General features: G+C 43.7%; 1 protein-coding gene across 1 annotated transcript in view; it reads left to right on the forward strand.

Moving 5' to 3' along the window:
- The window catches only part of TENM4 (teneurin transmembrane protein 4), a 403,492-nt gene that overhangs the window by 180,947 nt on the left and 195,086 nt on the right, over positions 1-27,459 (forward strand). Inside the window, 3 exon segments of the mRNA XM_063092724.1 lie at positions 15,002-15,172; positions 22,053-22,267; positions 23,803-24,013. Of these exon segments, the coding sequence (XP_062948794.1) occupies positions 15,002-15,172; positions 22,053-22,267; positions 23,803-24,013 (597 nt within the window).

The following is a 27,459-nucleotide window of genomic DNA, read 5'->3' on the forward strand; positions in this document are numbered from 1 at the left end:
TCACTACTCATGCATGTCTCCCTTACCATCATACCCACTCTGCCACAGGCCCAGATCACTTGCTTTTTAAATGAGATATATTGAGATAGAATTTATATACACAAAATAAACATGGCTTAGCTGTACCATTCTATGAATTCTGACAAATGAGTGGAGTTGTGTGACCACCACCAGAATCAGAACTCAGAACATTTTCAGAGAGGGACAGAAAGTTCCCTCGTGCACTTTGTCGTTAGTCCACAGCTGCTCCTCTATTCTCTGTCTCTAGTTTTAGGCACTGTTTTTGAGATGGTAAAGAAGTGATGTATTTACTGTATTCAAAATCAGGTATTACCTAAAATAGCCTTCAAACTCGAAGATATTTAAGCGTTGTTGAGCAAACATTAAGATGTAATTCGGAATTCAAGATATCTTCTCAGGTTTTTTGTGTGCCACACTTGACCTCTTTGAAAGCTGGCAGCCAAAGCCTCCATGTAGGCAGCATGAATGCACAGATTTATGTTCTGCCTTTTTCGTGGGTCACTGTTTCATGCAAATGTTTTCAAGTACTGACATAATTCTCATTCTTGTCAAGTTTAATATCTGTGTTATATTTGTGCCATTACTACATCACTGGATTCCTTCTGTTTCCAGTTGTTTGCTATTGTAAATAGCACATGTATGAACATCTTTGTGCCTCTGCTCTGTTTTCTTCTCTTGAATATTTTGGTGAGGGTATATTCCTCAGAGTGGGGTTCCTAGGTCTCAAGGAATGAATAATTTAAAGGTCCTGTTACCCGCTGCTCAAGCCTCTTCAGAAGAATAGGACTGAATTCCAGGGTCCCCAGTTAGGTATCCCATACCCCCACAGTCCTGCCAGCATGGGACTTTGTGTCTGACCTTGGGTCAGCCAGTTTAACTGGGGTTGGGGAGGGGGGTGGTCGTAAGTGTCTCTGAGACCCAAGGAGGCTAAAGGATCTTCATTCCTCGAGGGAGCCACCTGCCACATCCCACCCCAGCCTTTTCCCAATCAGTTCTTTTTCAGGAGCTTAGCTCACATGTCACTTGTTCAGGGAAGCTCCTCTGACCCCCTCACACTAAGCCAGGAACACAGTTATATGCTTTTATAGTGCTCATGGTGCTCATCACAATTGCAACTGAACGACTGTGACATTGGTGGTTTAATATCTGTCTCCACCATTAGACTGTAAGCTCCATGGGGGCAGGAACAATTTTCATCATGCTCAGCATCATAGGCACAGCTTCTTATGCCCAGGTCTGGCCTGATGCAGCATGTGTTCAGCAAAAGTTTGCTGAAGGAGAGGAGGAGGTCAGGACCAGAACCTAACAGATGGTGCAAGACATGGAGTGGAGGGAAAGAAAAAGGAAAGAGTGGAGGGTCCATGTTCTTGTGGAGATCAAAGGTCGTAAGTCTAGATATAACATAAGAGTAAAAAATGGCTCCTGGAAACTAAGGGGAGGGAAAACCAGAGGTGGCTGCTGAAATGTAGTCAGCATGGGGCACAGACCTGACTTCAGTCCCTTGTCTGTTCCTAACTACTGTTGGACTCTAAGCAAGAACCTTACTCTTGCTGAACCTGCTTCCTGACCTGTGAATGGAGGTAATAGGCTGTTGTTGGGATGAAATAATTATCAGGCACCTAGTTCTTACTAGTAAAAGCCACTAGTAAATGAAATCTGTCTCCCCCTCCCCCTGGCAAACATGATGTGTTGAATTTGAGGGTCAGACTGTGCCTGAGTTTGGAAATGTTGCCTCGAAAAAGAAAGGACCTGGGTTTACTAGTATATTCATACAACAGTAGCAGCTGCAGAGACTAGGCACCCTCCCAGGGCATGGAGGCCCCTGAGGAGGCAGCGTAGCCGTGATCAGTTATGAAGTGGCCCACACTTTATCTCCAGGGTGCTCCTTCTACAACTTCACACAGGGAGTGTGGAAAAGGAGGTGATTTTACAGATTTTTAGCATCCTTGGAAAGGACATTTTCCCCAAATCTTGTTTTTATTCCAGACCAATTACTGTGAAATAACATAATTTAAGTGCACTTAAGTGCAGAGAGAAAGAGAGAACAATCCATCTCCCTGATGGCTCTTCTTTTACTTTGTAAATACTCAGCACTTGTGGAGGAGAAGTCCGGGCACACTTAGGGCTTCCAGGGCCTGGGACAGAGATGTGGAAGCAGAACTCAGCAATTCCTCATTGCAGGGAGGAAGAGAGGGATGGGGAAAGGGGCAGTGAGCTCAGGAGAGATGTCTGTATAAGCACAATACTTTTTTTTCTTCCACTCAGTGCTTCCTCCCATCAGTAAAACAACAAAACCATAACTCAACAGCTTCATCCTTCTAAGGACAGCGATACAGTCTAGCTGCAAAAAGCACAGACTTCAGGCTGAATAAGACCTGCATTCCAGCACTGCTTAGATGAGTTTTTTAATCTCTGAGTCTTGGTTTTCTCATTGGTAAAATGTCAATTAATATCTAAGTGATGTTTTGAGCACTAAGGGAGAGAACTTCTGCAAAGGGTCCAGTCCAGTGGGTGGCCCATCATGAGTGTTGAGTAAATGCAGTTCTCACCCTCTGGGCAGCTGGATCACCTAGAGATTTTAAACCCTCTCAGGTTCCGCAGCCCAAGGCTATGCCTGGATGCAGGGATTTCAGGTAATCTGGGATCAGGTAAAGAGAGCTTCCCTAGACTCAGGTTTTACATGGTGGGGAGCACTCGCTGAGCCTGTCTGCTAGAGCTTGCACCAGGCTGTGAGGGGCAGACAGAGCCGGGCAAGCTAGCATCACTGCCTCTGAGTCATCCATAGTCCCTGGACAGGCAGATGTGCCAGGAGCTGATGCAGTACTGGACAGGTGACAAAAGTGTGATATGGAGTGTGAACCTTATCCCTGTGTGTCCCAAAGGAGAGAGCAATTCATTCTAACTAGGAAAATCAGATAAAATTTCTCCAAGGCATTGAGCATATGAATCAAGTAAGATATTCAGAAGATAGGAGTGGCTTTCTGGAAGATGGAACAGCCTAAATAAAAGCAGAGGACAATAGATAGAAATGTTGGCTATTTGGGGCACTTGTGTCAAAAGAGTGTACATTAGAATGTCCATTTGTGTGTTTTGTCTATCTGTGGGCCTCAGCTTCTATTTTATTGAAGGCTTTTGGATGTAGAACTACAGAAATCGCAATGACTGCTGCTGGACACTGGCTGCCTTCCTCCTTAGAAGAGAGGCTCCACTAGGCAAATGCATAACGAATACCTGGCCTTTGTGTGAGGCCTCTCAAGTCTACTGATTCTCTCCAGCAGTCTGTGTACTATATAGAATTATTAACTGCATTTCCTTGTCCTAAAAGCCCCAGATATGGAAACTGAGGCCCTCTGCAGTTAAATAACTTGTTCAGCTGGAATGCCTGGTAAGTAGTAGAGCTGACCCTCGAAACCAGATTTTCTGACTCTAAATCCTGTATAGACCATTCTGCCTCTAAGAGCCCTTCTCTAATGTCACTGTGCCTCACACCTGAGGCTCACAGCAAACATCTTGTCTGGGGCTTTCCTCTGCCCCTGCTCCCAGCCACCCCCAGCAAGGCCTAACCTATCATTAATTGTGCTGTGGGCTCCACTTTATCACATTGTCCCAAATTTTACCACTCAGGCCATCTGCAGAATTCTACAGCAAGACATACTCCTGAGGTACCGGTGTGCGTCTCAGTCTGTGTATGTCTCTGTATATGTGAGCACACACATGATCCCACCCAACCATGCATATAAAAAGGGTATTTGAGAGGAGATGGAATAGGAGAGTAGTAGCAAAGCTTTAAATAAAAATTTTAGGATAAGAGATGACAGCTCTCATGAACTGAGAGCTTTCCATGTCCCGGGCAGGCACTGTTTTGAGCGTTACATGTTTTTCCTCATTTAATCTTCTCAACAGTCTTATTCAGTAAATATTTGTCAAGTGTCAACCATGTACTAAGCACTGTGCTATTTTTATTTCCATTTTTATAGATGAGAAACTGAGGCCCAAGAAGGTCATTTGTCCAAAGCCGCATCACTAGTGAGGGTATCCCCAGAGTCTGTGCTCTCTCACTGTGTTCTGCTCTTTCCATAGCTGGGGTGGGGTAGGGAGGTGGGCAGCATGAGCTTCTCCCCATCTGAGCTACTGAGAGGATGCAAGAAGCTGCTTGCTAAAGAGACTAATTTCTTATGGAAGAAAAATTAATGTCTGCTGCCCTGAGCCGTGCACTATGACAGCATTGTCATGGGCTGTGCATTGAATGCAGCTGTGGTAAATGCAGCAAACAGCAGGCCCTGGTGATGTCTGGAGACCTCAAGACCATCATTTATTGAGCACCAGCACCTCATGGTATCTGATTCTGCTGTTCTCCAGGCTTTATCCAGCATGAGTAGGTTGTCACCGGTGTAACATTTCACTTTGGAGAAAGACTTTCCTGCTGGTGTGTGGCAGGCAGCTAGATTTATCATGCCACAGAGGCTGCAGTTAGATTTTGTTCACAGCCTCCAGTGGGGAAAGAGAAAAAAATGCCAGTATCATTAATTGTGTTGTGGGCTCCATTTCATCACATTGTCCCAAATTTTACCACTCAGGCCATCTGTAGAATTCTACAGCAAGACATACTCCTAGGATGCCTGTGTGTGTCTCAGTCTGTATATGTCTCTGTGTATGTGAGCACACACATGATCCAACCCAACCATGCATGCAGAAAGGGTATTTGAGAAGAGATGGAAAAGGAGAGTAGTAGCAAAGCTTTAAATGAAAATTTTAGGATAAGTAGCATTTTTCTTTGCCTGGAAGCTGGAAATTCTTCCTACTTTTTATGTCTCCTAACTTTTCTGTAATGCATTAAGTCTATTAAACAGTACTGTACATACACCTAATTGTGTAGATCTGAGACTCTGTTGGTAGTTTAACGTGTAAATCTTTGCATCAGTCTGTGTATTAAATGCCGACTGTGTTAAGTTAGAACATTTGGGTGTTTGTTTTTCCTTTCATGAACTAATGAGCAATGTAATAATACTACCTTATATTTTTCAATACACTTTATAATCTGTAAAAAAAAACCTTCATTAAATTTAGTTCTTCTAAGAACCTGGGAGATGGTTTTATATTATTTCCATTTCCACAGATGAAAAAACTGAGGGTCAGAGTGGTTAAGTGACTTACCTGCTGATGCACAGCTAGCATAGGTCATAGCTGGGAGCCTGGCTCTCTCTCTGCAGATCTGCCCCACTGAGTACTAAGTCTGGTGGAGAAACCAGCCAGGGACAGGAGGCACAGGTATGCACACCAGCAGGGCAGTGCATATGGGAGAGGTGCAGAAATAATGGGAAGAGCATAGGGCTGGGGGTGGGATAGGGACAGAAGTCACTTTTGATTGGGAATGATGGTGGAAATCCTTACATAAGTGGCAATATTTGAAGTAGACCTTAAACGGTGGGGAATTTTTTTTTTTTTTTTTTTTTTTTTCATGGAGAAGGTGATGGCCATTCCAGGCAGAGGACATTGTATCAGCAAAAGCACAGAGGCTGGACAGGTAGGTATGTTCAAGGGACAGAGAAATCCTTGCAAAATGAGACTCCTAAGCAGGAAGAAGTAACATGGACCATCACATGTTGTGTCCAACAAGCATTTAATATGCTTTTTTAAAATCATTTCTGTTCTGAAGAGATATTGCCTCAAATGTCTGTTGTCAGGGAAATATTGCCAACAAAGTTTGAGCATTAGTAAGGCAGGTTCATGTAACAATGAAGTTGGATCTTTTTTTTCCATTTTATCATTTCCACAGTTTTATACCTAATCAGAAAAGCAATGTAGTGTAGTGGTTAGGGACAGGTTCAGCCCAATCTGGATTTGACTCAGATCAGAATTTAGTCTCTCCCTCTTATTAAGTGGTAACCTTGGGCAAGTCCTTGAACTTCTTTGAACCTGTTTCCTCATCTCGCAAATGAGGGTAATAATAATATCTACCTCAGGGCTTTGTTAATGAAGCATTCAGCCCAGTGCTTGGCACAGGATAGCTTCCAATTAATGACAGTGGCCATTGTTAACATTATCATCTTCATTTTCATTGTCATGATTACTGTAATTGCCATGGTGCCTGGAATTCCATACCGCCTTAAATTTCCTAATGGAAGGACTGAACCAAACCAGGGGTCAGTGCATAATCAAAGAGGGAAAAAAGGGAACTCGCATGCATTGAGTGACTTGCTCTGTGCACAGATAAGGTTAGGGAGGAAAGGAAATGTGATATGGTCCCAGAGGGTTGGCAAATGCCCACCCCTGGGGCAGGAGACTGGGAAGCTGTAGGAAGTAAAGGAGGGACATCAAACACTGTTCTGTGAGACTGTAAAGTGCTCTTTCAAAATGCTTCTCATTATAAAGAAATATTATCCCAAGTTACAAATCCAGGTGGCAGGCTCCACGTTAAGCTGCCTGCCCTCATTCCTCTCACTGAAATGAATGTTCCAGAGGGAAAAGACCTATCCTAATAATATATACACAAATTAAAACTCCACTCGAAGTACAGTGGGGACCACCTCCTAGTCAACTGTAATCATGAAAAAAAATCAGTTATATGGATGATGTGCCAAAGGAAATCAGGAAATGGAAGGGTCGCTCTGCAGAGCCAAGTAACAATATGTTTTCTAGTAGCTGTGGAAATGGAACATAGCAACAGCCATACTCTTCTTTCATAAGCTTCCAAGCACTAACCAAACCCACATCTTTCTTCTGCCGCATGAGGAGGAGTAACGCATCATAAGTGGGAGTCAGGTCCTTTGCTAAACTGAGACACCTTCATGGAGAAATGCTTTAGATAGCCTCATGCATAGTGTTGGCACTTGGATACAAGTGCCGCAAAGAAAGGATCTAACAATGGCAGAACTTTACACCAGCTTGTCCACCTCTCAGGAAATGTCAGGCACTCTCCCAGTCCTGGCCCTGCTATGCTGTGTTGCCCGGAGTGCAGTGCCACCTGCTCACCCAGGCAGAGCAGTTTGAATGGGCAGGTGATCCCCTGGGTTTCTTTGATCCCTGGATCATTGGTGAGGCATTCAATGTTAAGGGCAGACAGTGAGCCTTTTAATTAGGTTTAAGCACTTTCTCTATGTGGAGTCACTTGCTTGAATGTTTGTTCCGTTGGCAGTGATTTGATCAGAAACTATACTTGCATTCTGACCAGGACTACATGGAAGCCTGTCCTGTGCTTATTTGATGACAGTGTGAGGAGAACTTGGGATTTGGAGGCACCAGGACCTGGTTTTGGATCTTGGCACTGTTATGATGAATGGTGTAATTATAGACGATTCTGGAGCTTTGGTGTTCTAGAAATACAAAATTAGATTAGTAGTATCTACTTTGTAGCTATTTTGAGGCACCTAATCTATAAAATGAAGTTACTAATGGTATCTACCTTTAAGAGTCGTGCATTTAAACAACATAATGAATACAAATCCTCCAGCATTATATCATGCATGGGGTATAATTTTAATAAACGGGAGCTGTTATTGTTTTAATAATAACCCCCATTATGTCTGTCTCCTTTTCCTCCCTTTCTTCTTCACCCTTCTACACCAGGTGCTGGGGAATAGAAATGGAAGGAGTAATCCCCCCCTGAATAGAGGGTCTTGTGATGGCCTGACACGGCCTGTCCTGTGGGTTCACCCCCCTCACTTTAGGCCCAGGGAATCAGCACCCTCCCTCTATCTGGGAAGCAGAGCCTGGTAGAAGAGCGAGCAATAAGGATGGCTTTCCTGCTCTTACAGGATTTTCTGCTGTGACTTACTAACAGGGTCATTTAGCAGAAAGAACTCAGAACTAGGAGTCTGAAGACCCGGGCTCAGCTCAGTCCCCAGCCCTGCCACAAATGTACTAATCAAGCCTGAGTCTCTTCATCTGTGCATTGAGCAGGTTGGCTGATCCCTGGGACCTGGAAGATCAGTTGTAGCAACATCTCCCGACACAAGAGCAAAAACTCAGGCTTCTCAGCTCCCCTGAGTCCTAATATGTCCTTATTTCATTTTCTCAGTGAAAACCATGATACACAATAGCAATCATGATGATAATGATACCAGCAAGGAAGGCTACCATCTGGTAGTGAACTTCAGTAAATACCAAGCTCCATAATAAACTCGTAAAACATGTCACTTCCTTTAATCTCCAGAACTCTTGGAGCTAGGAACTATTCTCACCATTTTATAGATGAGGAAACTGAAGCTCAGAAGAGTGAAATAGTCACATAACTATACACATCAGAACCAGAGAAGTAACACAGGTGTGCCTGGCCGCAGAGGCTGTGCTCATAACCACTACACTCCACTGCCATTTTCCTGACTCTGGAAGCAGCACAATGTGGGGAGTCCAGCAGGGAGAGGTCAGATGACGGGGCTGAGGCTGGTGCACAGGCTGGTGAGAGGCGACCAACTCCAAAATTAGGTCTATACAGAAGAGGTCTTAGTAGAACCTGCCAGATGCATGGTGCCAGAAAAGATAGCTTTCTCATTCTGTTACTGCAATAAGAGCAGCTTATTCTGTATGAATAAGATTCTGCCCTGGTTCTCCTACAGCTTGCCTTGTCACCGGGTTTTGGTGCCCTCCAGTTAAATTGCTGTTCCTCCTCTGTGTTGACAGTGGGCACGCCTGTTTTCCACTTTCATGGCTCACTGCACTTGATCCTCTGGCTTGTGACCGACTCCACCCTGATTTACAGAAATATTGAGCGGCTGCCCATGAATTCGTGCTGAAAGGCCTCCTTCCTCACAACAGTGCATGGTGCAGAAAAATGATTAACTGTGTCAGCATCCATTTTCCCAAAAACACTTAATTTGGGAGTGAGAGACAGTAGCCCTGCTTGTTGTGGTCAGATTTATCGAGAGACAGGAGGGAAGGCAATATATTTACTTGACTTAAAATTAACCCCACAAAGTCACCAGTGGGATCCTGTCAGTCTGCTTTATAGCACTTCTACTTTTAAAAGCTGTTTTATGCATGGGACAAATATCTCTAGTTCCCGTGCCCATAGTCTGTCAGCTAATGGGAGGAGAGAGCCCTCAGTTTAAAGAAATTTGCAATTGGCATGGAAGGGGCATTATGGGAAATATATATAGATGTAGGAATTAGAGAAATCAGCATAGCAAATGACAGTGATGATGACAGCTGCCATTTATTGAGCTTCTCCTGAGTGCCAGGCATAATTCTGAGATTAAAGTCCAGATTACATGCCTTATCTCATTTAATCCTTTGAGGTAGGCATTATCTTTATTTTACAGATGAGGAAACTGATATTCAGAGGGGCTAAGAACTTTGCCCAAAGTCGCAAAATCAATGTATAATGAGGCTCTGAGTGCTTCAGACTGATTCTGCCTGTAGACAAGTTTCTTGCCTTTACGTGGTTTTGCTTATGGAGACTAGGCATGCCTAAGGCAGCCAGAATGTGAAAAGAGGGGGGGTCCCATGCTTTATCCCTGAAAGCCCCCTAATACACTGTCTCAAAAGAGCAAATCTGGCTATGCCATCTGCAAAAGCTTTTTCTTAATTTTTTTTTTTTAATTTTAATTTCAGGAATTGTAGCTCATCAGCAGTGTGATGTACTAGGAGGAGAGCCTGGACTTTGGAACCAATCAGATCTGGGTTCAAATTTGACTTTGCAATTTGAAAAACATGCAATTTTGTGTCCTGCTTTTTGTTTTCTCCTTAACATTATATCTTAAGCATTTTTCCTCATTGCTAGTTGTCATGGTTCTTTTTTATGATTGCCTTCTATGTCATCCAGTACCTGTACCATAATGTAGCCAAGTCATTCTCCTATTTTTAAACATCTAGGTTGCGTCCATTTTTTTTCTGTTACACTGCAGTGCACATCTCTAGTGATTTCGATTTTATAGAAAGGACTCTTTAAAAAACAAGAAAACAAAAGCTGAACACTAATATAAAACAGAGAAGTGGGCAGTCATGTATCTAGGTTTTTTCCACTGCCTTTTGAAACCTTTAAAAATGTGACTTGAATCAACAGTTCCTTCTGGTTCGTCTCTAGTCACTCCCTGGAGCTGCCAGGGTGCAGATGCAAGTGGGTTCGTGCATTCGATTTTTGGAAGGGGAGCATGCATCCTGACAACGGAAACTCTCCTGTACCGATTGGTGCCTCCTGCATAATGACTTTGTTAATTTCCTCCTTCTGGCTGGGTGCGGGGGGAGCCTTCAATGTCTGAACATCTACGGAGCATTTCTTAAAAATGTCAGGATGGAGTTTGCACGTTCTGAGCCATCGCTCATGTCTTGCTGGTCAGGAAAAGGGGACGGGAAAATGTCAGCTCTGGGATCAGATTGACCAGAGCCAAGGAAATCAGAACTTCCCCCACCCTGGCTCTTGGCTTTTAGAAATCATTAGCATTTCGATGTGGGTGGACCTGTGAACCTGCTACCTTTCCACAACCTTTCTCTGAACTCTTTAGCATCTTTTCACCTTTCCATTGAATTACAAACTAATCTAACAGGAAAACCAAGATCAAGTTTCTTATCTAGGTCTTTCAGTGTACTTGAGGAGGGTTGGGTACAGTAGTTTTAAATACACACTGCAGGTTGTAATTTAGATACTCCTGTGATGTACATGGGTGGTGGCTGGTTACCATTAATTCTTCAGGGAACAGGGAATGCAGTGACTATAATCTGTATTGTTTCAGTGGTCTGTTCCATCCTGAGCAGGCTAGGGAGAACCATTACATTTCTTAGCCCCTTTTTGATCCATGGCTCTTACTTCCAAATCATTTGGATAACAAGCATTTACAGCAGTAAATTTACACAGATTTAAATGAGGGTTGCTGTGGGCCAGGGAATTTTTATTATCACCATCAGCCCCTACCCCCAAACATTTATTTCAGCCTTTATTTGCTGGTGGCATTATGTTGCCCATATTTTATCTTCTATTTAAAGTAAAATATATGAAAGAGGAAGCTTGGTGTCAATTTTTTTGTTGCATTATTTGGGTTATTATGAAAGATAAAGAGTAGTCGCTTGAGCTTACGTACTCCGGGGACAGGCTTTGGCTGAGCATGTGTTGTGCCCTTTGAAAGAGGATAGCAGAGCAAACTATTTCTCTTTCTTCTCTCTTCCCCTGCCCCATAACCAGAACTGTAAAATTAACCACCAGGCAAACAATACAGTAAAAGAATTGCGGGGTCCCTAGCATGACTTACATTTAAGACCCTCGATAACAGATTAAATGTCCCTTTTATTTTGGCTTTAAGATGCTGTTGCTGGTTGAACATCACATCTCTGAATTTCTGCCATATCCCACTCCTGTGTCTAAATCTTACCTTCCAGCTAGCCACTTCTTAGCCCAGTCTTGGTGACCCTGGGTTCAATTCCCTACCCACCAGCCTTCAAATTTATTTCTGGATGGCTAAGTCTCCAGAGAGAGTCAGTCTATACTGGAGTTGGATACGGAGCTTTGCTTTCCCAGGTGGTCTTTAGGAGTGCATCTTCTGCAGGTCACTGAGACCAGCGGCCAGCCTCACAGCTGCATGGGCCTCTGTAATTACCAGGGAGGAAGGGGTGACAGTATCCACCTGGAGGCCTTACCCTCCCCCACCACCACCCCCAGCTGTGGACTGCCCTGCTCTAACCTAATTAATGTCCCCTGGGACCCCAGACTTACCGGACTTAGACATCTGCAATACTTTTCTCTGGCATTTTTCCCCCTGAGTGTTTTTTGTTTGTTTGTTTTTTGTTTATTTTAAAGCAAGGACTTTTGCATCTTCTTAAAACTAAGAGAAAGCTCTGACGATAAAAATGTTTCTCTTCACAAAGCTGTGAGAGTTTTATTCATTCTGGGATTAGTTAATTCTCATGACCTTTGAACAAGACAGCACTTCTGCACACTTAGATGAGATAATTGATTCTAATGGGGAAAGAAGCACTGCTCATTTAACTGCCTGTATCTGAGTTGTCTGTAGTTCAGACAATTTCTCCATTACCTTTGGAGTTGCCAATATATAGATTAAAGCAGAAGGTAAGCAGAAATTTGAGCTAATTCAGCCTTGGAAATAGTGAAGTATTCACTCCTTCCAGGCAAGTTAAGGGTAGTGGAAAGCACCTCTCACAGGACCTCGTACCTAAAAAGGTGCCCCATAAATATCAGCTCCTAGTGTCATTATCATTATATTATCAACAGTATAGACATCATGGTTAAAAAATACAGTAATTACATATATGTACAGTTTGCAAAGCACTTTGCCCCATATTACCTAATTTGATACAACAATTACTTGAGGTATTTTTATCCCCATTTCTCAGATGCAAGTACTGCAGCTAGGAAGTGGCAGTTAGGATTCAAAACCAGTTTTCTTACCTCTGGTTCAGCACACTTTCCCCTCTTACCTCTGGTTCAGCACACTTTCCCCTGTACCGCAGCAACCAAAGAGAAAGCAAAGGGTCTGTTACCAGAGCACAGTCTCACGGTTAAATCAGCTGCATGTGTGTTCCCTGGACAGCTTGTGTTTGGACTAGAATTCAGCAGGATGTGCTGTGTCCAGGCTCCGCTACAGTTTTTTGCCTTGAAGACAGCCACACAGCCCCTCAAAACCACCATCTGTGACACCATCCATAAACCACAGCCAGGTAACACACCCTCTTCTGGATCCTGTGTTGCTACCTAAAGAAAGACTTAAAAGCCTTGGAGGAGGTTTGGTGTGTAAGTGGGGTGTCTTTATAAGGCTCACCCTGCTAGATACAGCTAGCGAGAGGCAACGTGGCAAAGTCGGGGAGCTGAGCCTTCAAGCCAGAAAGTATAATCTATGTTTTCAGGATTTGACAGTTTGGGATCCTAGTCTAGACTCTGCCATGTGTAAGCCATTTAACCTTGCACATGCTAACTAGTCTTGTGCCTTAGTTTCTTCATCTGTAAAATAGGTTTTTAACACTCACCTTCTAGGATTGTCGTGAGAGTTGAAGGAAATATTACTTTTAATACACTTAGCACAATGCCTGGCATATGGTAAGCACTCGATAAATGATAGTCTTATAATTATCATAATTTCAGTTAATTTTCTGAGATTTAATGTGCATCTATGTAAATCGGGTCTGGTGTTGTTGCCGTGAAGATTAGACATAACATATAGAAGTTACACAGCACCCACCTGTCACATGGTAGGTCCTCAGTAAATATAACCACTGTGGGCCTTCATGTCTCTATAGATCCTATCCTGTGTTCCTCTTGCCATCCTAGTGGGTCAGTCACCACCTCCTCTGGGCCTTCTAGTCCTCCTGAACAGATTTTGTTATTTGTCCTTCCCTACTTGACTGTGAGCTCATCAGAATTGTCTGGTTTGGGCCGGCCCGTGGCTCACTCGGGAGAGTGTGGTGCTGAGAACACCAAGGCCCCGGGTTCGGATCCCATATACGGATGGCCGGTTCGCTCACTGGCTGAGCGTGGTGCTCACAACACCAAGTCAAGGGTTAAGATCCCCTTACCGGTCATCTTTTAAAAAAAAAAAAAAGAATTGTCTGGTTTTCAGAGTCTGCCGTAGAGTGGGCTTTTAGATTATGTTCATCAATGGAACAGAGGAGTGAATGCTATACACAGGCTGCTGTGGGAAGTCCAGGGACTTGAGTGTTCAACTCCATGTGTGGGGAATTGGAGTAGGCATCCAGAAGAAGTGAGTCTGGACCATTGACAAGGCCTGTCTTCATTCCAAAGATGGGACTTAAGCAGACTTTTTGGACTAGATCACAAACCTTTTTGGAAATAGGCTTCCTAGCATTCTCAAATATTGTGTATCTCAAGGGACAGTGTTCATTCTTTTGTATCTTAAAGTTTCTTCTACATTGTTGTACAAGACAGTTTAGCAGTTGCTACCTTGGAAAAGAATTTTTAAAACAGAAGTATATGCACATGGTACAAAATGGAAATGTACAAAAGATATGTAGGGAAAAGTCTCCCTCCTGCCCCCGACTCATAGCGTCTCTGTCCTTCATAGGACACACCCACTGTTACTAGTGTCTTCACATCCATCAAGAAATATTCTACACATATACAGGAATTTTTTAAAACTCAAAGGTAATATATCAAATATACTGTTCTGTATGTTATAGTTTACCATCCAGAGAAACATAAAGAGATTTCTCACTCTTTTCTATGGTCGCACACTCTTTTGCTGTGTGGTCATGACTTACTTATCTAGCTAGCCCCTTATCAATGGGCTGGTTTCTAACATTCTGCTATTATAAATTGTGCCACAGTGAGTAGCCTTGTATGTATATCACTTAAAACATGTGTGAGTATATCTGGAGGAGAAATTTCTAGAACTGGAATCTTTACATTCCAGGGTAAACTGTGTGTGTATTTTAAATTTGATAGCTTTTATCAAATTGCCCTCCTAGATTCCGTACCAGTTTCTGCTCATATCAGCAAAGTATGAGAGCTTGCTTCTCATTCTCTGCCAATAGAATATATTTTTACCTTTTTTATCTTTGCCAAATCATATGTGAAAAACTGTATTTCTGAGTTAAACTTACATTTCTTTTACTATGAGTTTGGTCAAGAGTCTTTACATATGATTAAGAGCCATTTCTATTCTTATTCTGTGAACTGTCTGTTCATATTCTATGCCTGTTTTCCTATTGAGTTTTGTTGGGTTTTGCTTATTATTTGTAGAAGTTATTTTATATTAAGGAAATTAACTCTTTATAATATAAATGGCAGTTTTCCCCTCTAGATTGGTATTTATCTTCCAAAGCAAAAGGCCAAGACCTCCTGAGCCCCCCCATTCTCCCCACCCCCAGCTCCACTAGACTGTGAGCCCCTCGAGGGCAGGGCATCTCTGTGCCCCCAGTCCTCTGTGCAGGGCCTGGCACTACAAGAACTCTCTTCAGGGGCTGTTTGTTGAAGTGAACTGAATGCCCGTGTTGCCCACCCCACCCCCCTTTCCCTTATGGCTTGGGAGTCCCATTTCCACCTCCAGCAGAAAAAGATGACTTTTCTCATTGCTCACCACAGCCATGCACCTGTTTGGCCTAAACTGGCACCTGCAGCCGATGGAGGGGCAGATGTATGAGATCACGGAGGACACAGCCAGCAGTTGGCCTGTGCCAACGGACGTCTCCCTGTATCCCTCAGGGGGCACTGGCTTAGAGACCCCTGACAGGAAAGGCAAAGGAGCCACAGAAGGTAGGGTTGCTGCGTTGTCCGTGTCGTGAGTCCTCTGTGTCGGCCTTTGAACCGAGGAGGCCTCCGTCATTCGCGTCATGTGCCCGGCTCACAGCTCCATGCTCTGGTGCTTCCTCCATCCCTCTGCACTCCATGCCGGCTGCCAGTCCACCTGTGTCTTCATCGCAGTTCCTTGTCACTCAGAGCTCATAGCAGGGCTCGGGCAGGGCTCCTGGTGCTCACTGGTATCCCATCCCATGCCATGAGTGAAGCATTCCTGGTTTTCACACTGCTGGGGTGGCCATCTCTATGTGGGGTCAAGACAAGCTCTTCTGGGGAAACCTCATGGGAGGAATAGGCATCTGTGGGAGTGGGGTGTGGTGAGGTGGGCAGAGGGTGTGTTGTAATGAAAAGATTCTTGGACCCTTGTGGTTTAACGGAAACACCAATTCAGGTGGTCTAGCACTTACCAACCATGTGATTAAGCAAGCCACTTCATTTTCCTGAGCTCATTTCCTCATCTGCAATAAAAACAGTAACCATTAGTGTTTAGGCAGCATGTTTTTCTCAAAGCTTTTTGTCAAGAGCATTTCACAGTTAATCCTCACAGAGATCCTGTGAGGTAAGTATAATTATTCATACCCATTCTAGATGCAAAAACTAAGGACCACATTAAGTGACTTGGCCAGAGTCACACAGCCAGTAAATGGTGGAGTCTGGGATATGAGCCCAGGTCTGACTTCAGAGCTTTTGCTGTATCGTAAGCTTTCCTACCTGACTCACCCCAAGGTTACAAGACCCTGAAAGAGATGTGGATGTGAAATCCTATTGTACAATAAGACACAAATATTTCTCTATCAATGAGGAAAGTGGTGGTAGCATTTGGGGTTTGGTATTTTTGAACAGGACATTCATAAACCCATGTTCTGAATTTCTTAGGGGTTTTTCTAACATGCTATGGACACAGATTCTTTCACTGTCAGCCAAGAGTGGCACAGACTCACAAAAATTGGCACCAGGAAAGATGTCTGAGCTAAGAGGCCAGCCTGGTTGTCATTCTGGGCAGTGTGGCTGCCCCATCTCCTGCATCTGCTGTGACCTGCTTTATCCCTCTGGTGTCCCCTCAGACGCAGAGTGCCTATAGCTGCCCCCAACCTTCACTGCTTACATCTTCTTTCTTCTTATCTCAGTTAACTTTGGAATCATGGCTTCTGAGCCTCTCTGTCCTTTCAAGGAATTGCCTTCCAGCTATAAGTTTGGTTAACAGGGTGGCATATGCTTGGTTAGAGTATCTACTCATGACCTCTGAGATGATGACCCTGAAGGCCAAAGTCAACTCTTGGTCTATGGTCATCTGCAAGGGAAGTGAGAAGTGGGGGCATTTCCACAGAGCCAAACCAGAATCTCTGCCCACTATTTGAGGGGCAAAGCCAGTCCTCTCCGTTGCGAAGATTTTAAGCCTTGAATAATTTACACTTTCTTTGCCCCTTAATAGACTATGGAGGGAGACAGCATGAATGGGGCCTTGGGAAGAGCTCTGGGCTAGAAGTCAGGAGTCCTGAGTTCAGTTCCAGCTGCTGCCAGTGACCTGTAGCGTGACCTTAAGCAAATCCCTTGAATGGACTTTCTGGGCTTCGTTCCCCTCCTCTTCAATATTGAGCTACATTCTCTCTAAGGTGCATTCTAATTTGTAAGTTCTACATATGAGATTAGTAATAGCTCATCGCACGACTAACCAGGTGGTTCTTCAGAATTTTTTTTTCCAGTTGGCCCTGTCCATGGTCCTGCCTGTTGGCTTTGATTGCCCACATCAGTTTACAGTGTCAGATGGCATAGGTGAACACCATAAAGTGAAGAGTATCTTTAGATCAGCTCATACAAATGTAGATATAAAATTAGTTTAACCCTCAAGGAATTGGTAAAGAGTCCTATTTAACAAAATGTATTTTCTTCCCTCCATGATCTCTGTCAAACATTCTTTAAACAGGAGTTGGATCCATCTGAAATCTCCCACTCTAATGAAATTAGTTTGTGGGTTGTTTAGGTTCTGTTTTGTTTTTTCCAAGGAACAGGAGGTGCAGATAAGAGACAAAATAAAAATGCACCAGCTTATTGGTTTATTTTAATTGGAGTATTTTTGCTTAAAGGGATTATCTGTCTTTACTGATGCAAATGGAAATCCTGTTTACAAACCCCTTAAATGCAGTGCAGCGCTGGAAAGCGGTCAGCATCAAAAGCAATTACTGTAACGAAAAATACATCGGTCTGGAAAAACAGAGGACAAAGCTTCCTATAGTTTATGTGAGACCATGTGGTTCTTAATTTCTTTTGCCCTGGTCAAACTGATGTTTACTCAGTTTATGTTTTTCCTTGTGATGTTAAAAATCTAGTTCCTTAGACATATCTCAAGGGGAAAAGTCTTTAACCCTGATGTGAGTGCATATTTTTCATCCCTTCTGAGGGTATCAGAGAGGAGAGCTGATTCCAGAAATAAGATTAGAGCCCCTGCTCCACAATGACGGGGGAGCAGTGGGTGTGGTAGAAAGAGGGTAAATGGGCCTTGGAGCCAAATGTCCAGGATTGGAATCCTGACCCTGCCTTTTATTGGCTCTGTTAACTCATGCTGGTTACTCCAACATTTTTGGCCCTAGTTTCCTCATGCAAATAGGATAGAGGAATAATAATACCTATCCTTTCAAAGCCTAATGGTGAAGAGGCACTCAGCAAATATTAGTTCCCTTTTGGTGTCCACTCCAATTCCAAGCCATGCTGTATCAGCTGTTAAAACCCCAGAAATCCAGGCTAATTAACATTCCCCCCACACCCCCATAGATTCTGCAAAGGTTTGGCATATTTTTAAATATTTTTAAAGAATATTTATTCTTAGTTATGCACATTGAATATATGATAATCCCCATATTGTAAATGTTCATTATGTCTTTGAGAATAACACCAAACTACAATTCATACTGTATTTTCAAAGTGGCTATAACCATTTCAGGTTGTCACAGGACAGAAACCAGATATAGCAGCTTTTCTAAGTAAGCCACAAGAACTTGTGTTATGCATTAATGGGGAAGAGGAAAAAAGCATTGAATAAACAAGCATTTCTGATGGTTGAATTGGTGGGCTAGGGATAGCATTTTCTTCTTTCTGCAATGAAATCAAAATTGCCCATCAGTATGAACCATGCAAATTGCTGCATGCAGGCTCAGCTGGGCTCTCCAAAATGGAACAGCTTATTTTGATAACCAAATAAATTTCAAACAGTTGCTAAGGAAACTAAAGGACTCTTTGTGCAAGTTATTGCATTGAAAGAACCAAAAAGGTGAAAGGAGGGGGGAGAATGTTAGTTGATTAGGAATTTAGAACATATATAGATAGGTCTCAGCTCAAGAAAGTAAAGACTGTTATGGGGAAGTGCATGGAATTTCAGTTCTTCCAAACCTTCCTTATTTGACTGAGCTATCCAATCATTTCAGCAATTTGTTGAGAAATTTTTATAGACATGATTGCATATTTGCACAGCATCACTATAGGATGCCTGAATCTGTCTACTTTACAAAGAAAAGAAGTGTGACCAGTGGAACCTGCCCTATGAAGCCTAATCACACTGCTGGAGGACCCTAATTGTGAGCTCTTTGTATTGTTTGTTAAGTCTCTGGTGACACCCGATGATGTTATAATGTCCTTCTCATGAATGTGTTGAGACCTTGACTGTCGCTTTTTAACTTTGGGGCCTGTTTGCAAATTTCTAATTTATGAAAATGATCAATTTCTTGTACCCTAGGATGCCAGGAATTTCTTAAATGGGCCTTGGATTTACCTGGTCTAGCCTTAATGTTTAGCCTGCAGAGGCTGTGAATTCAACTGGACTCTGGCTTTCTAAGAGGATCAGTGTACCCCGCCACCACTGAGAATGTCTTTGTAGAGTTTCAATTAATTGTTCATCAATCTAATCCTCTTGGAAGCCATATTCCAATAAATAAATAGGGGCCCCAAATGGCTTCATCTCCAAATGGTTTCTTAAATATTCTGAGCCTCAGTACATAGATTTTAATAGTGTGAGAATTTACTGAACTGGTATCCATGAAGGTGTCTGCCAATGTAGTGGAGCTCATTAAATGGTAGCTAATATGACTACTAATACTACTACCTCTATCTTTATTAGTATTTCTGCTACTGATATTTACTGTTATTATCATTATTGTTATGGTGGTTATTATTTCCAGAATGTAGGAAGGGATAGGAAGAATTTTATACATAGGACTTTTCTCCTCCAGCTGCCTCAACCCTCTCCCCTCCCTCGTTACTTCACTGTCGGTGGGTTTTGCTTTGCCGTGGGACAATTTACATCCTAACACTCACAGCTTGGTGCTTGGAATTAAGGACAAAGTATCTCACAGGATCTGGAAGGGAAAGGCAGTAAGGGTTTTTGAAAGGTGAGAAAGGAGGGAGGCGTTTCGCATTGCCAACCCTTAATCCGGCCCGTCTAGTGCCTCTTTCCCAGCAGGTAGAGGTGATCAGCAGGCTGTTAGCTCTTTTCCCCCAACAGCCCCCATCCCGTCCCTATGGAGGTTCCAATGTGGAGACCACTGGGTACCAGAGGCCCTCACAGACTCAAGGTCCTTGTCGGGGGTACACCCTACACCATATTTCACCAGAATTTGTTATTTGATTTCATTGTATACATACCAAAGACAATTTTTTTTCCCTCCCCTATGGCCCTCCTAGGTGAAATAGACTGCTAGAAAAGAAAAATCCTTTTTTGTCACCTCGGGGGTAAGAGCCAACTTATTTATGCCTCTAGGGCCTGCAGACCTCTGGAGAATCTGTGGGCTTGGCCTCCAACCTATAAGGCCACAGAACTTAGCTGGCACAGTGGCCATCTCTAAAAATGTGCTCACTGGAGGAGAAAATGAACGGCAGGGCTCTCCAGCAGCATGCTAAAACGGGGGAGCAGTTTTCTGTTACTTATTTTCAGACATGGGAATTATTTGAATGCAGACAATTCTCAAATCCTATCAGCTCTGACTCCCACCTACTTACAGAGGAAATGAGTTCTTGGAATTAGCAGTTCTGTGCTTATTTCTTTGCAGTTTCTGGGAATAACAAGCTCAGAACTCACACTGCTTTTGTTTCATACTCCCTCTTAGGCTGCCTCCCTAGCAGAATTAAAAGCTGAGGATATACTGTTTTCTACCTGGATATAAAAGGGTTGTGGTATTGGGAACCGAAAAATCAGATCGGGAAGAATGTGAATAACTCCCTCCCATCTTAATGCTTTGTGAATGTGACTTCTGTCTTTGAACTTTGTGGATCACAGTGTAGTGGTTTGGGTGTCTATATTTCAAGGTAAAAGTCTGGGGCACATTCCTTACATAAAGGAATAAATGCAATCTCTTTCACATGCTAATCACAGAATACTAGTGGTACATTTATGGATAATGTGCATTTTTTAACATTTTTTGTTAGCATATTTTTAATTAAAATAACATTTAATGGTTTGAAGCTAAAAACCTGATGTTTCTGCCTAGGAGTTTATAAGGGAATGATAACATATGGAGAAGTTTAACATTTAAATTGAATTTTATTATTTAAAACAGTAAAATATTTTATGACTACAACAATGCCCTGCCAAGCTCCATTTCAGCATCAAATGTGCTTTGTAAGGAGTCTTACAAAGCTAGGGGAAAAAAAGACATTTTAATTTATTACTCCCCAAATGCTTTTTATAAAAAGTTCCACAAACGTGTTTCTTTCACAAATGAATTCTTGTCTCTAAAGTGTCTCTTCAGACATCTCCAACAACACAAAAACCAGGATACCCAGGGGTTCCTTTCTAATGGCAGATGAAATGGAGCCTGTTGACTTGATTTTGGTTTTTCAATGTCCTAAGGGGTCTTCCCAACACCCCTGCAGTCTCCACCAGCTCCATCCCAACCCTTCAAAAGGTTGATGTCTGGCAGGAAGTTAAGGTTTATATTTTTCACATGTGAGTGTGTTTAATTACTAAATAGAAGAAGTTAGATAAGCAGCCTTCCTTCCTGCCACTTGCGGTGCCCCCAAAAAGCTGTCACTCACCTGATTGGTGACAGAAATGGACAAGAGACCTTACTCCTGACCCCCTGCATGGGTGCTTGGCACAGGGCCAGAGTCTGGGTTGAATTTCCAAGTATGGCATGGACTTTGTGTATGAATTTGAGAAATTCCCTGTTTGCCCACTTTAGCACAAACATGATATTCACCCCCCTGCAAAGACAAAGAAGCATTCTCCAGAAATGGTTTCCCCCTTCAGAAGTACCCTCTTCCTCATCTTCCCCAACCATGACCCTGCCCCAAAGACAAAGCCACATCCACGTATCTTAGCCTCAGAATTTGGCTTCCAATTTGTACCTAAACTCATGAACTTTTAAAATAACCTTATTCCACTTGAGTCACATTTCCTATTATCGGGGGAATCTTTCTGAGTTGGAAATTTAATATCAACACCTCATTCCCTCTATCCTTTCTATTTTACCAAGCACCCCTTCACATAAATACACACACCCCCAATCAGTTATTCTCATGTAACTACAAATGATTATTTTTAGGATCAAAATATATCTTAACAAGCTGTGGAATTATGCAGTAAACAGATGGCCGCCAGGGAGGACCCATACTGCTTTAGAAGAATGCATATTTTTAGCAGAACCATTTGAACATCACCGGGAAAAAAAAGTTCTGGACTTTCTTACTTCTCCATGGTGGTGGCAGGGGGTGGGGGAGGAAGCTGGCAGCAGGACACTGTGGACAGGAGAGCAAGGCTGAGGAGGGGCCTGGGTGTTCAGATGCTCCGGTTCCTTGTTTCATGTGTTGCTAACCAAGATGCTCTTGTCTTCCTTTCCCTGTGTCTTGGTAGGAAAGCCCAGTAGTTTATTTCCAGAGGACAGTTTTATAGACTCTGGAGAAATCGACGTGGGGAGACGGGCTTCCCAGAAGATTCCTCCTGGCACTTTCTGGAGATCTCAGGTGTTCATAGACCATCCTGTGCATCTGAAATTCAATGTGTCTCTGGGAAAGGCAGCTCTGGTTGGCATATATGGCAGGAAAGGCCTTCCTCCTTCACATACACAGGTAACCAGAACCCCACTTACCCTGTTGATCTCATGTGCTCCCACCTCAAATCATACCCCAAAGTTATGAAACCCAGACTGGATCCTTGAGCCTGAAGGAATTTCATGTTTTCTAGCCTGTTCATCCATTTGCCCTCTCTCAGACCCTACCTTTAAGATGAGTATGGTTATGTCCCTGGGCTTTTTAAGAGGAAGGAATTCTAGGAAATCTCTCAATAGCCTTTCTGCTATTATCCAGTCCCCTAAGTTAAATTACCCAGGACATGTGATCTAGAGAAAAACACATGTACTTTGGAGTCAGATCTGAGTTTGAATCCTCTTGTTATCAGCCATGTACCTCAGTTCCATTACTCGTCCTCTCAGAGCAAGTTTCCTAATCTATAAAATGGTGATAACATTTCCACTTTGCAGGGCCATTGTGAAGAGTACAGAATTACATTTGTAAGGGAGCTAGTGCAGGACCTGGCTGAGCATGTTACGTCTCTAGTCTCTTGCATTCCTTCTCTCCTTCAGGTTGCACATTTACTCAGATACATGCACATCAGAATCCCTTAAAAAACTTGTCCGAGATGACTGCCATAGAACCAGTGATGACCGGTAGAGAACAGAGACTTGTGCAAGTCCCTCCCAGCTATGGGGCTGGAGTCATACACATCATAGGCATCCATCGGCCATTCCCAGGCCAAGTGCATTCTTCCTCGCCCCATAGCTATTTAAGATGTTTAGTTAAAAGCTAGAGAGACACATTTGCTAAGTATGGAATCACAGGGAAACTGAGGGAGCCCAGAACTGCCATGCTAGTCCTGGACTTCATACCTCCAGACAGTTTTACATGAGCTAGAAAAAATAGCTGTTTTGTTTGTTTTTTTAAAGCTAGCTAGCTGGATAGATAACTACTCAATTTGTGTGCTAGTAGGCCAGTAGCACTTAACCACCTACCTGTTGTTAACACTGCATGACTGACTTCTCTGGAGTTTCACACAAGCAAGTCTCAGATCAATCAGCAATTGCATTTGACACAGCATGTAATTATTGATAGAGTTTTGCGCTAATCCGGTTTAGTTCCCCTAAATTTGCTCCCTGAAACTGGAGCATTTAGAAAGGAAAATAGATATAAACCAAACTTCCATTTGCACATGACTGACATTCCGATTACATCCAGCACTCCTATCCCAGTCCCAGACCCCAGAGATTCCCGTCATTATTTGCAGGGAGTTCAAACAGTCATTAAGTGGCTGAGTTTCTAATCACATGCCCACCACTGAAAAGACATGGTTGTCCTTGGTACAAACTCGGCCCAGTAAAGAGTCACTACCTACAAAACAGAAATTAAGACAAAATGAGACTCAAACTAATCCATATGCCACACTCCCAAGAGAGTCAGGAGAATATTACCATGAAAAAAAAATGGGGTCTGGGGAGGAGTTTGAGTTGGTTGATCAATCTTCCTGCAGTTTTAGCCTCTCTCAGTGTGTGTGTGTTTGTGTCCTCCCCAGGAGCAGACCCCCTGCTAATTATGCTTTCTTTGTACTTTAGTTTGACTTTGTGGAGCTGCTGGATGGAAGGAGGCTCCTGACCCAAGAGGCACGGAGCCTGGAAGGACCCCAGCGCCAGTCTCGGGGAGTCGTGCCCCCCTCTAGCCACGAGACCGGCTTCATCCAGTATTTGGATTCAGGCATCTGGCACCTGGCTTTTTACAATGATGGGAAGGAGTCTGAAGTGGTTTCCTTCCTCACCACTGCCATTGGTAAGGCAGCTCCACCCTCTGGAGGCTGTGGGATATTGTCTCTTTGGGTGGGTTGACACTGACAAGGGGACATTAGAGCTGTATGAACCACCCAGAGTCTGGCAGGAGATGTGGGGTAGGGAAAGTTAGGAGGGGTGGGAAGGCCGTTCTATTGGCCCCTGAGCCCAGGGCAGCACCCTTGGCCTTTTTCATGCTGTGTGTGGTTTGGCATGTGGCATGGTGACTGGGTTCCAAGGACAATGGGGTGGCGAGGGAGGGGGACTGAGCACCAGGCAGGAATCCTGAGTGACAAGCCATGTGGAGACAGCACCTCTCTTCTTGGCACTTCTCTCCCACCTGTTTGTCTTTGGAGTCTCTCTTGGTTCAACCCACTAAGCTGTTGTTTGGGTTTTGGCTTTTTTGTTTGTTTTGGAGTCAACAACTCCTGGCAGATGAGAAAAGATAAAGGGTTGAAGAGAGAGTGAGATTAGCAGTGCCATGGGCTGGATGAACAGTGTAATCAGTGATGGGGATTCATCGAGAACAGAGATGTCCTGATCTCTGACAGAGAGTGCGCCTGAAGTGTTAGACACATGCCTAACTCCTGCACGGTCCCTCCCAGTGGAGGAGGGACTCAGCACTCAGCCCAGAAGCCTGTGAGTGTCTGGGTAGCCTGGCGCCCTAAAGAATTTCTCTTCTTTACCAGCACATTCCACAGAATTTCCCCCCGCCCCTTAGGTCACCACGGTGTGCTGTAGGACATGATGGTCATGATGGGTGAGGTCAGAAAACATTTTTCCTGAGTTTATGTTGGAAGCACTGTGGCATAGCCTGGAGATAAAATCCCCTACAGGAAAATGAAAATTATAGAAAAACATAGCCCCATTAATCAGAACACCTGGGAATGGGTTCCATGTGGTTTAAAGTTGACCTGAAAACCCTTTGTTTTCAACCCTTGGCTGGGAGTCTCTCTCACATGGAAAAATAGATTAAGGAAAATCTCTGTATCTGGTACTAGCTTTCCAAAACTCTAGCAAGACCCTCATTTTTCCTTCTAAACAGCAGTAGTCATTTTCAAGCCATTTCCCACTGTAGGGAAAATATAAGAAAACGGTCAGGGCCCCTCAGATGTTCAGAATCTTGCCGAGCATTTGATGTAAATATGCACGTGTGCCCATGTGTTCCTTGGTTATTGTCTAATGTAATTGTATGTGTGCACCCAGGTGTCCTGGGTTATGGACTTAAGTATAAAGGATGAGGGGCTCTGGTCCATGGTTCTCCCCCTGGCCAGGATGCCCCCGGGGGGCCACAGGTAGGCCGCTACTGCTGCTGGAGGCTGTTGCTACCAGTGCCCCCAGGATGTTCCAAGAGGCCACCGCTGCTTCTGCTGCTGAGGACTGAGCTCGTGTCATCTGCCAATAGGCTCCTGGGATCTTTCCCAGTTACCTAGGGTGTGGACCTCTGTGTAAGGGGTCTGGTGACCTAGTCTGTACAACGGGTTTGAAGGATTTCTGTTAGCCCTAACCCCTAGCCTGGACAAACAGATGATAAAACTTAGCGTAACTAAAATAATGAAACATTTTGGCTTTAGTTATGAATTGCTTAGCCATACAAATAGGGTAGCTATTGCCTCACCCTGACAACTGGCATAGTCGTGGAGATTTACACCCTCTTATTTACAATTTTGCCCTTCGTGTTGAGACAGTACCTTTCCTTTAAATATGGGGTATGATTAAGCTTCTGCTATAAACACAGCCTCTGTAGTCCACCATCTTGGCACAACGAAGGAGGTGGGGACCATCAGGCAACCAGCTCCAATGTGGGAAATGCCACTTTGTGCTGTCCTTGCTTTGGAGGTGTCTGTCCTAGCCGCTGGACTCTGAGCACCTGGAGGGCAGGGATTTAGACACAGTCCTCTCAGCGTTGTCAACACCCAACCCAGTTTCCGGCACACAGTGTCACTCAGTCGCTAAGAGAATGAGCATGAGTGTGGCCTTTCCTCTGCCCAGACTCTGGTGGGACTGTCAGCATCCATGGTCTTGGCAGCTGCAGGGCTATTTGTTTCCTCCCCAAACACCTTCTTGTGAGGCGTAGTGGAAAGTAGAAGCAATTCAGTTCTGAATCTCTGCCACTGACTCGCGTTTTGACCTTTCACAAATCACATAGGTTTTCCAGCTCTTTGTTTCTCAAGATTCTAGAATGTGAGGCTACAGCTCGGTGTTACTGGTAACAAGGAAACGAATGGCACAGCCCCCTCCCCTGTCACCGGAGGCCTGGTGTGGGCCCTCACTGTCAGTTAGACTGTTTGTTACTTTGCAGTGTTTGTAGGCCCACAACCCCTGTTTCTTTTCTCTTTCTGGACATGGTGGCTTCAGTTTAGGGACACGATCAAGTCAGTGTTGTTCAGTTTGCCTTAGGCACAGTTCACAAATAAGCAGTATCATACTTGCACAGAATTCAGATTTTACAATCAGAATTCTTTATTTTCAATAACTGAGTGTAAATATGAAAGGATATTAATACAACACCCCCCTCCCCAAAGAACGCTACTTCTAATTAGGATATGCATCTAAGAGAAATAAAGCATAGGCACAGTGAAGTACCTTTCCCGACTCTTGGCTTGTCATAGCTTGCTAACCTGTTCTTCATAATAAGCGAGATGGCCTTGCTTTTCCCTCTGGTTCCTCTGTTCTCACCTAAATGATGAAACCTGTCTTCATCTCCCCTTAACCCTGTAAGGATAGGCTATACCATGCTTCTCACTCCTTAATGTACTATCAACTACCTGCGGGGTCTTGTTAAAATGCAGACTCTGCTTCAGCAGGTCTGGGTGGGACCTTAGATTCTGGGTTTCTGAGCATCACCCAGCGACGCCAATGCTGCTGTGATCACATTTTGAGTAGCAAAGGGTTATAGTACCTTATGGGTGGTTCTCAAACACTGTCGAACAAAGGGATCACCTGGGAAGCTAGGTAAAAATTTGGATTCCTGGGTCTTCAGAAATCGTGACTGCATGGGCCTGAGGTAGAGCCAGGTGGTGCTGATTCTGGGGGTCTGTCAGCAAAGCTTGGAAAACAAATGCCTTATGAGAGCTGCTTTCCATTCCTTCCTCCCCTTACCGTCCTGTGTAAGCTCTGTGGTCAGGGACAGTCATGTCACCTCTCTGAGCTTCATTTTTCTTGTCTGGAGAACAGAGTAATGCAGATTCCACTGTGAGGATTAGAAAGAGAAATACAAAATACTTAGCGTAGCATAAAGCTACACAACTATGCAAGTTGTCAAGTAAGGCAAATCATAACTAAAGCCAAAATGTTTCATTATTTTAGTTATACTAAGTTTCCATTTACATCGTCAGAGCTAGAGCTCAGACCCTTCAAACTCATTGTACAGACTGGGTTCCCAGACCCCTCACACGCAGGTCCATGCTAGGTAATTGGGAAAGATCCCGGGAATGCTGGCAGATGACA

This window comes from Cynocephalus volans, chromosome 4 (assembly GCF_027409185.1).
Source record: "Cynocephalus volans isolate mCynVol1 chromosome 4, mCynVol1.pri, whole genome shotgun sequence".
Classification (NCBI taxonomy): domain Eukaryota; kingdom Metazoa; phylum Chordata; class Mammalia; order Dermoptera; family Cynocephalidae; genus Cynocephalus; species Cynocephalus volans.